Source organism: Pan troglodytes, chromosome 4 (genome assembly GCF_028858775.2).
Source record: "Pan troglodytes isolate AG18354 chromosome 4, NHGRI_mPanTro3-v2.0_pri, whole genome shotgun sequence".
In the NCBI taxonomy this organism is placed as follows: domain Eukaryota; kingdom Metazoa; phylum Chordata; class Mammalia; order Primates; family Hominidae; genus Pan; species Pan troglodytes.
Window position 1 is genome coordinate 106751816 of NC_072402.2, and position 12195 is coordinate 106764010.

The 12195-nt window shown below is 35.2% G+C and overlaps 1 protein-coding gene across 45 annotated transcripts in view; it reads left to right on the forward strand.

Moving 5' to 3' along the window:
- The window catches only part of FER (FER tyrosine kinase), a 439457-nt gene that overhangs the window by 282666 nt on the left and 144596 nt on the right, over positions 1 to 12195 (forward strand). For all 45 annotated transcript variants that reach the window (XR_010156938.1, XR_010156953.1, XR_010156948.1 and 42 more), the window contains one exon: positions 5823 to 5879. Coding sequence is in view for 20 of the 45 variants with exons in the window: in XM_063810513.1 (XP_063666583.1) it covers positions 5823 to 5879 (57 nt within the window). In the remaining 25 variants the exon portion in view is untranslated. The remainder of the gene's footprint in view (positions 1 to 5822; positions 5880 to 12195) is intronic.

The window sequence follows — 12195 nt, forward strand, 5'->3', positions numbered from 1 at the left end:
AAGTACATTTCTAGTTTTTCACTGAACATTGCTCCCCTTTAAGAAGTCTTTGCCTTCACTCTTCTTGTGTATTCACTCTATCTAGAAGATTTCTACTTCTTTCTATGCTTTTGCCAAAGTTATTTTCTCCTTTTAGCATATCAGTCATATCCATGTTCAAGACTTATCTCAAATACTACCTGTTTTTTGAGACTTCTTCTGACTTTTCTAGCACAATATGGCTTCCTTTTCCTCTGAAATCCTTTATCATCACTTACATTACTCATGTGACACTTGAAATGACATTTTGAACAGAGTGTAATCTAAGTTTATCTTTAACTCATCTGTTTGGAGATGAACTTTCCTAGAGAAGCGGTGCTAGCAATGCTTAAATGTATCCATAACATATGCAATGTATGGAGCATAACTACCATTTTACATGAGTCTAATGGAATATATCCTTATATACTGACAGTTCTATCTTAAAATTCCAGGTTCATATTCCTAGACTTACACCCCTTCTCTACCAGCGTAGTTAATACTGAGTCCCATAGGAGTGGTGGCTTCTGTGGGCTATGCCAGAGAGACTGCTGCATGGCAGACTGAGAGAAAGTTTGTTGGCAGCGAAGTAGAAAAATAAACTCTTCAGAGATGTTAGAGAGAACAGAGCTAATGTTGGTGGGACTGTGACAACCACTAATCATAGGTTAGAAAAGAAACTGTGTTTCTTTTACACAGGTATTCTTGCCCAACTCCTACCCTTCACTGAACACACTTACATTTCCTCCCTGTGCCTCATTTTTTCACTCAACAGGTAATAGCTTACCTTATTGGTTGCCCCCAGTTTCCTGTATTACATCTCTTTTTCCTTCTGTTCCTTGTGCTTCTCAAATTAACTACTACTTGCATTTGAATCCTTGTCTCAGGGTCTGCTTCTGAGAGAACCCAAACTAAGACAGGGACAGTCAGCTACCTCACATCCACAAGTTATTAGAACTAGATTCAGTAGCGTCAGCCAACTCCCCAGAAGGGCAGTTAATCCATCTCATTCATTTCTTCTTTTCTCAGTGTCACTCACGAATCAATTAATAAAAATAAGTATTATTTGCTTAGGCAATTAGAAGGTACACTGTGATTTCTTGGGTTTATAAGGCCACCAAAATCTTTATATGTAGCCCATATCTTACAGTGATTACCAAAGTGCATAATTTATATCTCCAGAATATCTCTAAAATAAGAGAATTGATAAATAGGAAAAGTGGATATTTTTCTTTTACCGTAATCATGATATATTAATACTCAGGAATTAACATAAAGAATAGAATCCAAATATTAACAAGTCAAGAGTCTAAGTCAATCTGTTGTAGCTTCAAGATCAGGGAAATTTAACCATTAGTTTTGAACACAGGTCTGTAGATTTTTCTGTATGGTCACAGATCACTTGCAAGCAAATGAAATGTTAAATATAACTCTGTCAACTCTATTCATTCCTATTGTAATACATCTTTTATGTCTTTGCCTTGTTTCTATTGATGGTTTATACTTAATTACAACTTTTATTTTCATTCATTAACCTGTGGACTGATAAAGCTACTATTCCTATTTCTTGGAAGAGACTAAGAGGCAATCTGCTTCCATTTTTTTCTGTTTTTTCTCTATATTTGAGAAGGTTGCAAAAAGTCTGCTTGTCCCTTTACAAAAAACAGAGCAAAGATAGAGATCAGAAATATGTAGTATAATCACTTTAGGAGAAACCAGCTCTGGAGCAGTTGTTAAGGAGCAAGCTGCAGCTGTCTTTGGCCATATCTTCTGAGTGTGACTTTTCTTTCCTTTGGATAGAAGGGGAGAAGGAGAAAAGTCAGTAAAAATAAAAGCAAATGCAGAGTTCCAGGCTTCTTCAGCAACTCCCCATTCTCCAACTCTGCGTTACTCAATGTCCATGTTCCCTAATTTACTTTTGACCTGCCCTCTGAAACCATTTCAGAGGCGTAAGTAAAGCTTTAGCATCATCATATAACTGAAATTGAATGTCTTTCTCAGCCACTTAGCAGCCTTCTTAGGAATATTCCATTTAATACCTAAGGGGGAGAGGGTTGGTAGTTCTACCCCATCTTTATCCAATTTAACAGATTGGGAGTTTGCCTCTCTATCAACACTTCTGCAGACTATCCACAAATTCTGATCAAGATAGTCACTGAATTCTCCTGGGGCATTTATCCCTGCCTCTTACAGACTGAGTCACATGTCTTTTTTTATTATTTAAATTTTTACTTTTAATTAACAAATAATAATTGTATATATTTATGGGTATGAGTACAATGTAATGTTTTGAGATATGTATATATTGTGGAATGATTATATCAAGCTAACTAACATATCCATCACTTCACATAACTTATTTTTGGTAGTGAGATCATTTAAAATCTGGAGCTTTTTGTAGCAATTTTGAAATAGAAATACATTATTATTAACCATGGTCACTTTGCTGTGCAATAGATCTTGGAAACTTACTCCTCCCATCTAACTGAGACTTTGTACCATTTGGTCAACTTATCTCCATTCCTCAACCCCTCACACCTCCTGTTTCTGCTGACCAACATTCTGTTCTCTACTGTTCTTTTTTTTTTTTTCTGTCTATAACTTAGACTGGATAATTTCTGTAGATCTATTGATCAATTATCTAAGGACACTGAAATTCAACTTTGACATGACAGGCAGTGAGCCAGTTTGGTCTGCAGACTTAGTTTGCCAATCCCTAATTTGGTTCAATCCATGATGGACATGTTTAGAAGGTAGGCTTACTTCTTTGCATTTCGAGGTTACTTTTTCTCCCACAGTGTGGTATGTTTGGGGTTTATTAAAAGCCTGGGGTATTTTATCAGAGCCTCTTCTGCTTGCAGGCCCTGAACTCTCTCTGTATTTTTTAACCTATTGGCTTCTGCTTTCACAATGACCATGTGCATTCAAGGGTAAAAGTAGCCCATAAATCCTTGATATGGCTTCTTTTCTTAACCTAGCTTTAGTCTGTCAATACTTCACTATTTTACTAGCTCTCCAGTGCCTTTAAATGGATGTTTAGGGGTTTTCTTTGTTTGGTTGTTTTTTCTTTTTGTGTTTTTGTTTCTACATTTCAACCTGTTTTTTCAGTGGTTTGCACTACAAGGATTGGGCTCAACTGCCTAGGTTATCATTGTCTAAAGTGGAAAAGCTGTCCAAGAATCAGTTTGCAACTTTAAAATAACTTTTCTGACTGCCAGATGGCACTCTTAGAAGAATAACATTTGCTTATATATAGGGTTTGGGGTGGAGAATTAAACCCCAGAACTGCTAATCAAATGGAAAGTACAGCTCTTTTATTTTTTATTAAAAAATGAACTTTATGGATGTGTAATTTATATAAAATAAAATTTTCCACAGGTTTTAAATATATAGTTCAATGAAACACCAAGAAATTGAACTTTTTTTTTTTTTTTTTAACTGAGTCTCGCTCTGTCGTCAGGCTGGAGTGCAGTGGCGCGATCTTGGCTCACTGCAACCTCTGCTTCCCGGGTTCAGGCGATTCTCCTGCCTCAGCCTCCCAAGTAGGTAGGACTGCAAGTGTGCGCCACCACACCCAGCTAATTTTTGTATTTTTAGTAGAGATGGGGTTTCACCATTTTGGCCAGGAATTGAACATTTTTATAACCCCCCGCAAAGTTGCTTCTTTCCCTTTTGCAGTCAATCTTTCTCAACTCCTACCCCAAGCAACCATTTCTCTGATACCTAGCATTATAGATTGTCCTTCTCTAGAATTTTATGTAAATGGAATTAGTATCTATGTATGTAAAGTTTGTCTAGATTTATTAACTCAGCAAAATGATTTGCAAGTGCTCTGTTGTATGCATCTGTAGTAAGTTCCTTTTTATTGCCGAATAGTCAGTTGCCTGAATGTACCAAAATGTGTTTATCAGTTTTCTTTTTGATGGACATATGAGTTGTTTCTAGTTTTTGGCTATTACAAATAGAGCTGCTTCCAGCATTTTTTGATGAATCTTTTTGTGGATATGTTTTCATTTATCTTTGGTTAATTCCTAGGAGAGCAATTTGAGTCATAGGATGTGTATGTTTAACTTTATGAGAAACTTCCAAATTATTTTCCCAAACGCAAAAATGCTTTTTCTGCGTTGGGAAAAAAATGCTTTTGCATTTTCACCAGCGATACATAAGGATTACAGTTGCTCCACACCCTCACAATCTCTTGATTTGTTAATCTTTTTAATTTTAGTATCTTAATGGGTACGAAGTAATGAAGTATCGTCTTATTGTGATTTGTATTTGTATATCACTGGTGACTAATGATGTTAAGTGTCTCTGATGTTCTTACTGGCTATTTGTTCATCATCTTTTCTGAACTTTTTTTACACAATTTCTTGAGCTGGGTTCTTTGTTTTGTTGTTGAGATATGAGTTTTGTATATGCTCTTCATACAAATGCTTTATCAGATAGAAGTTCAGTATTGCAAAAATGTTCTCCCAGGTTGTAGTTTGTCTTTTCATTTTTTAAATGATGCTTTTGAATAAATGTTTTCAATTTTGATGAGGTCCAATTTTCATTTCTTTTTTATAGTTAGTGTTTTTTTGTGCTTCTCTAAGAAACCTTCGCTTACCCACTTGATCATGACGTTATCCTCCTAAGTTTTCTTCCAGGATCTTTATAGCATTAACTTTATATTTAGGTGAAAAAACTATGCATAAAAACTATTGCATTTTAAAAATCAGTGTTGTCCCTTTGTTGACCTAACAGAGAGTGTTGGTTGAGTGTTTGCCACATGGTATTTCAGAAGGTAAAGCACTTCAAATAACTGTCCAGGACATTTTAAAGTCATAGTTAGGGTGAATTTTTACTTCAAGATGTCTGATTACTTGTTACAACTCATAGATCATCATTACATTTCCATCTGTCTTTGTAATGAGGGGAAAACTACACTCTAACATTAATAAGAAACCTAACTCATAAATAAAATATATCAACCAGGATACTCTTCCTCCAACTCTTCCTTCCTACTCCCCTCCTTTTTTTCTTCCCTTCCTCTCTTTCTTTCCTTTTTATTCCTCCCTTCCTTTTCTCTTACTTTTTTCCTTTTTCCTTTCTTCATTAAAAACCGTATTTTTTCTTACATTATGGTATTGTGGGATTTCATAGTTGAGCCTTTTTTAGATGATAAAATATCCTCTAGTAATCAGTTCTTGAGATCAGATAATGGGATGCTCTCTTTCAATGATATGTTTGCATCACTGGCCTTATGCACCCTAGTGATATTGTAATTGGTGTTTGTTGCTTTATTATACCACAGGAGATTACTTGGGAAAGATATGGGACTATATGAAGTGTCATAGACAGCTATAACTCATGGCCCATTTATATGTGGAAAAATTAGCTCTTAGTAATGTGATTTGAGTAGAAAAACAATTTCTAAGATTAAATGAGAACTGAAAATTTTACATTGTAAAATCAAACTCCCTCATGTATTTATGACAGCTTTTTGAAATGACAAATAATAGCATAACATAAACTTTATGGTTGGTGGAAAGTACATGCTGTGCTCTAATTACAGGGATACTATCATTTCGAAGGCTGAGATTTCTGATAGAATTTGGATGTAATGTAGACTTTAATATCCTATTGTGTAGTACCGTTTCTTAAATTTGTTTTACAGCATCCTGGGGTTATAACTTCTCAGTGTGCTGTTGATTGAATGGTCTGAATGAAATATCCCTTTAGGTCGACTTTCCACTGGCTCAACTGCAACTTCAAGAAGTGTACCCTTGCTTGTACTAAACAACTGTTCTTATTCTTTGCTGTAGGACAAGAAATGGATTCTCAGTCATGAAGATGTCATATTGGGAGAATTACTGGGCAAGGTATGTAATCAACTGAGCTAAATAACCAGAAGTCTGTATATTGATTGTGAAGACTGCAGATTTTTTCATTTTCCTCAAAGCTTTTCTTATATTGCCACAGGCACATTACACATTAACTAGAACACAATGCTATATCTTCTCAATATTGTGATGCTCACTGAAATAGATGTGTGAAAGTCTTTGAAAGATTTAAGGATGATTCTTAACATTTAAGAATATTATATGTGTGTTTTCCCCTGGAAGGACTAAAAATCATAATGATTTTACTTCAGTGTGCAGTAAAGTCAAAACTAGTGAACTGAGATTTGAAAAGAAACAGTGAGATAATAAAAGTTTAAATAAATACCTAATAGTCTTGTTCTTTTTGTTTCTGGTTACATGTGATAGTTTAGAAAACAATGAAATACTGCCTCTTGGGATTTCAGGATTGAATATAGAATTACAGTATGTAACAACACTGGGCATATTTCAATCTAAAAATGTGGACAAGACACTTGTTTCAATATAAATATTAATTTTATAACTAGTTCTATTAATCAGAAAAAGCAACTATATATAATAAAAGTCCCTTTTCTTCCAATGTAGTTGGAAGTTTCTTTGAACTCATAGGCCGTAGTCAAGTATATGTTATTTAACAATAATGGCAGATACTTGAGAATTAACCAAATGGACTATTTGAAAATTTATTAATAACTTTTATTTATAATTGAGTTCCAATGAATAAGTATTCACTTTTTTGTCAGTGACTTAATTAGTGATTATTTCCATTAATATATAAAAATGTGAATTCATTTTAGCTTATGGTGTGATACAAAAAATAGTTTAAAATCTATATATTTAGGAAAAGCTAACATACATATGAGTGATCAGTACTGAACTTAATTAAGGCTCAGCATTTTAGATGAAGAAATGATTACTCATTACTTTTTTGATTCAAATGTAAACTTGATGAATTGACTATTTTCCCCTATTTTTAAAAAATCTCTGAGAAAGTAAATCTCTGTTGAAATAACATAGTTTGCAGGATTCTTATCATTTATGATTTTAAAATACCTTTCCCAAAGCATCGAATTGTTATTGGAAAGCAGATTTTTATTGGCATATTTAGTAAGTAAATTCTAAAGAACCTCAAGCTAAAAGCAGTGACTCATATGTTATTTCCTCTGGGCTTATTTCCTCATCCTTAAGGAAATATTTCTTCTTTCCCTTGCTCTAGGTAACTCAGTAGCAGTGACTGGGCCAAAAAATATTACAAAGATTAATTTCCATGATACAATTAAATAATAAATTATAAAACTAAAGCATTTACTGAAATAAAGGCAGAATATGTTTAGAAGGACAGACTTTTTAGTACTATGAAAAAATATTTTTAGTTAAAGAGAAATATTTCTATTTTTGTGTTTAGTTTATGCTATAAAGTATTAGGAGGAATTTATCTCCTTAGACTATTTCAAAGAATAATTTTTTTCTCAACGACAAGTAATATGTCAGTCTTAATGAATTTATTTTAAATAGAAGACTGTGACTTTGAGGCAGTGTGTAGCTTAATTTCATCCAGTAGTTTTAAGTACAACAAAATGGTTATTTAACATTTTTCACTGCCTATTTTAAATAATCATTTACAGTATACTGCTTAAGAGTACATGGCTAATTAAGACAATTAGCCATGATTCCTATTGTTAGAGACTTTGGAGTTAAGTTGTAATATAAGGTAATGGCAGGAACGCTGAGGGTTTTTTTTTTTTTGTATTCAGCACTATATTTTTAGTAGACTGTACTTGATATACAGTATCAGATGCAGCTATAGTCGATAGTTGGTATTCAACAAATATTCAGTCATCCAGTGTTTTTTGAATGCCTACTATGTGCAAGGCACTCTTCTAGGCATGTTTTACAGTTTCAATGAGCAAGTAGCCAGAAATCCTTTCTCTTACGGAGCTTAATATTCTTTCTAGGAGGAGAAGATAAACAATAAGCATAATAAATAGGTAAATTTTATAATGTTAGAGGGTGCTAAGTCCTGTGAAAAAATAGAGGGATTGGAAGCGTTACTAGTTGTAGTTGCTGTTTTTAGTAGGAAATCCAGATAAACCTTACTATGTTTACTTTTGAATAAAGACTTGAAGGAGGTGGGAAATTTAGCCACATGGACATCTGAGGGAAGAGGGGTCTACGCAGAGTAAACAGCCAATGCAAAATTTGTTTGAAGAGCAAGGGAAGCATTTTCATTGTAACAGTAAGCAGGAGGGAATGTGATAGGAGAGGAAGTCTGTTAGGTGATGAGGGTATAAATTACATTGACCTTGTAAGTCATTGTATAACTTTGGCTTTGATCATGAATGAAATGGCGAGCTGGTGGGCAATTTTGAGAGGAGGAATGGCATGATCTTTTTTAAAAAGTTACTCTGGGAGTTGTGAAAATAGGCTGACAACTTGGAAGGTTAGGAGGCAGTTGAACTTACCTGACTAAAAGATGATGCTAGGTTAAGATGATAGCAATGGAGGTGGTGTGAAGTAGTGAGTTCTGGATGTACTTTTGAAATTGAACCAATTGAATATCCTGATGGACTCTGTATGTGAGGTATTAGAGAAAGATTTCAGTCCTAAGTGTAAAAGATTTCAGGGAACGAGCAGAGGTGTTCAGTTTTGGATGTATTGAGTTTTTCTATGAAACTTCCAAGTGGGGATGATGGAAACTATTGGGTATTAAGTCTGGAGTTAGAGAAAAGAGGTCTGAGTCAAAAGTACAAATCTGGTAGTTGTTAGTATATAGCTGGTACTTACCACAATTAGGTGGATTCAACAGTAGAGTGAGTCTAGATGAAGAAGAGAAGAGGATCAAGGATTGAGCCTTGCTCACTCGAACATTAAGAGGTGGAGATAACAGAAGCAATCCCCAAAGGAGGTTGAAAAGAGCAGCCAAGTAGGAGGCAGAAAACCAGGAGATATGATGCCTTGGAAGACAAGAAGAGAAAGTATATACCAAGGAAGAGAGTGATCAGTGGTGTCAGATGATGCTGAAAAGCCAAACAAGATGGGATTTAGCAATGAGAAGATCACTGATGACTTGGCTGAGCAGTTTCCTTGGAATGCTTTAGGTGAAAGCCAGTTTGGAATGGATTTGAGAGGAACGGGAGGAGAGAATTAGCGATAGCAAAGATGTAATTCTTTGAAGTTTTGCTGCAAAAGAAATCAGAGATGTGCGGTGATAGTTTCAAGAGAATGATTGGTGCTTTGTCACTGTTACTGTTTAACTTGAGAAAAATAGTAGCATACTAGTTTGCAGTTGGGAATGATCTAGTGAAAATTCATCATTTAAGAGAGAGGGATGAACATTGCTAGAGCGTCATCCTTGAGTAGGTAAGAGGGGATGCAATTTAGTTCACAATGGAGGATTGACTTTAATAGAAACACAATAGTTCACTTTTTATAACAGCGAGGAAAATTGGTAGGTGGGTCAATATAGGGACAAGAGTCCAAAGTTCTCTTTATATTGCTTCAATTCTTGAAATGAAGTAGGAAGCAAAAGCATCAGCTAAGAATGAGGATGGGAGATTTGAGAAGAGAATAGAAGAGAAGCAGTCATCCAGAAAACTGGGAGTGTGAATGGTCTAAAGAAATATAATATGGTTATTGAGTAGCATTAAGGGCCCCCTAAGGGTTTGTGTTCATGAATTTAAAGTTAAATCAGTCAGCATGATTATGGTTTTTCTCCAGCCATATTAGCTTTATAGGTGCAGAATAGGCAGAGTTTTGGATTTAATCAGACTTGTAGATTTGCTAAGGGAGTTTTACAGATTAACAGAGGAGCAAATAAACTGAGAGTGTATGGGAAGGCAGTTATAATTATTGACCATGGAATTTAAGGTGGAACACAGAAGGAGGAGAATATAATAAAAGAATGACGTAAAAAGTGATAGAACCGAAAGATTGGCAGTTCCTATAAAGTCAAAGGACTTTTGAAGTCTGGATAAGTATTCAAAAAAGAAGAGGAAGTAAGCTAGAAAGATAGAAGCCAACCAGAAGTTGAAATGAATGAGATAGATGTTATACAGCATTTGCATTATTGGTATGGCAGAGTTTAAAGTATGACCCTAGAAAATAGATTGGAGTGCAAGGTAATTGGAGGAGAGATGCTCAAGAAACTGAGAGTTTGAATTGTTGGAAGGTCCTTTAAATGTCTACTGAAATTACAAAGAATTAGGACACTGGGTAGACTGACAGTTACCCAACAGCTCAAATTGCCAATAAACAAAATATTTTCAAATTCAGTAAATGACTGCTGGAGTGAGGAATAGTGGGTAATATAATTGAGTGACACATTTTCAAAGCTGAGAGTTTCAGGAATGTGGGAGAGATAATGGTTTAAAGCCAGTGATAAGTAGGTAATAGAACACTGTGTTCTATCTGCAGGGCAATAGTAGGATTATATGTGGGGAAAATAAGTCATCACTTAAATTTAGATGGCAAAAGGAAGTTCATCCACCATTTGGGTCTTCTCAAGTGAGAGCCAGGATTTTGTTAGAACAGGAAGTTAAAGGAAATGATCAAAGAATAGATTAAAATATAATTTTGATGATGATGGGCCATGAATTCCAGAAGGCACTATGCAAGTCGGAGATAGATGAGAAAGAAGGATCAAATAGAAGTATGCTGAATCTGAGGGGCCTGGAGAGGGAGAAATGAAGATTAACCGAGGACCAGGGTCATCTTACATTGACTGACATAAACACAGTCAAGGGGCATAAGATTTGTCCTCAGGGACTGAAGGGCAGCAGCAGAGATGAAGTCATGCTTCATGACTTTTTGTCTCACCCCTTGCATCTTAGAAAGGTTACCCTGATTCAGAATCTCAGTTCTGTCACCTAAGCTGATCTTATATTCAGTCCCTCACCTCCCCTTTAAAGCAAAGGTTTGCGTTGAATGATGATTGAATGATACAGAGTGATGAGTGTCCTGAGCTTCCTCCTCACCTCTTTGGATAGAGAAGAGGTGGTCTGGGAAAGCATAGTCATTTCTCAATGTCTGAAGACTGTCCCCCTGACCACCGTTGATAAAGTTGACATTCTCTGGATAGTGGTTGCTAAATTAATGTTTAAATTTTTCGAATGCCTAGTACGTGCCAGTACCTCTTAAAATAGGGCAGAAACCATTAGAAAGACACAAAGGGCAATGGGGATATATGTATTCAGGGACAGGAGACATAATTTTGGGAAAATCAAGAAAGTCTTCATGAACAAGGGGCATAAGAAATGGACTTAAAGACGAAGTATCAGCTTCTGATTGGAGGTGGGCGTTTTCCACAGAGGGAAAAATGTAGAAAAGGCATGACACGTTTTTAGGGATCACTATGTATTTGAGTTCAGAACACATGTAACAGTTGGGGGTTATAATGTGGAGCTATATAGAGGCCAAGAAAGTGATAGTGATTGAAGGATGGATATTGAGCAAAGCAGTAGTATAAACAAAGTTTTCTCTAGGAAAGATTAATTTGGCAGTGCTGTTGTAGGTGGATTGGAGAAGTGAGGGACTGAAGATGAGATCAGCTTAGGTAACAGAATTGAGATCGTGAATCAGGGTAACCTTTCTGAGATGCAAGGAATAAGACAAAAAGTATTATGGAGGTAGGGTCTGAATGCTTACAAGGCAAATGATGGTTCTAGTAACTGAAAAAAGTAATATAGCCAGGAATAATCTTTTGATTAATAAAACAGTAAGTTTTAGACAAGCTGAATCGTAAGTGCTTTAGGTAAGTGGAGGCCCAGCAGTAATCATGTAAATTAATATCTTCTCTCAGCTCTACCTCTGATGTAATAAATAATCTGACAATTATGGGTAAAAGACAATCTCTTGAGAATAACAGATGTGAAGCTCAAATTTTCCTTTTTTAAATTTATCACCAATGTTTACTGTTTAAGTATGTTTATTTTTTATGAAAACATGATTGATCATTGTTTTATAAATATTTGAGTTGACTATTAGATTAAATAGTAAAAATTGAATATAAGACTTGTTAAAAATATTTTACGGTATTTTAATAATTTTATTTATTAATAAGCAGTAGTTCAAGGTATAAATTTTAACTTGTGAACTTCAAATATTAAGAGTTACATTCATCTTAGTGCTCTAAAACTCAGTAAGTATAGTAGGCTTCTAGTTTAGTTACTTCTTGCTCAACAATAGCATTAAAGTTTATTATAAAATGTTTGCATATGCCGGGTGTGGTGGCTCACACCTATAATCCCAGCATTTTGGGAGGCCAAGGCAGGCAGATCACGAGGTCAAGAGATCGAGACCATCCTGGCCAACATGCTGA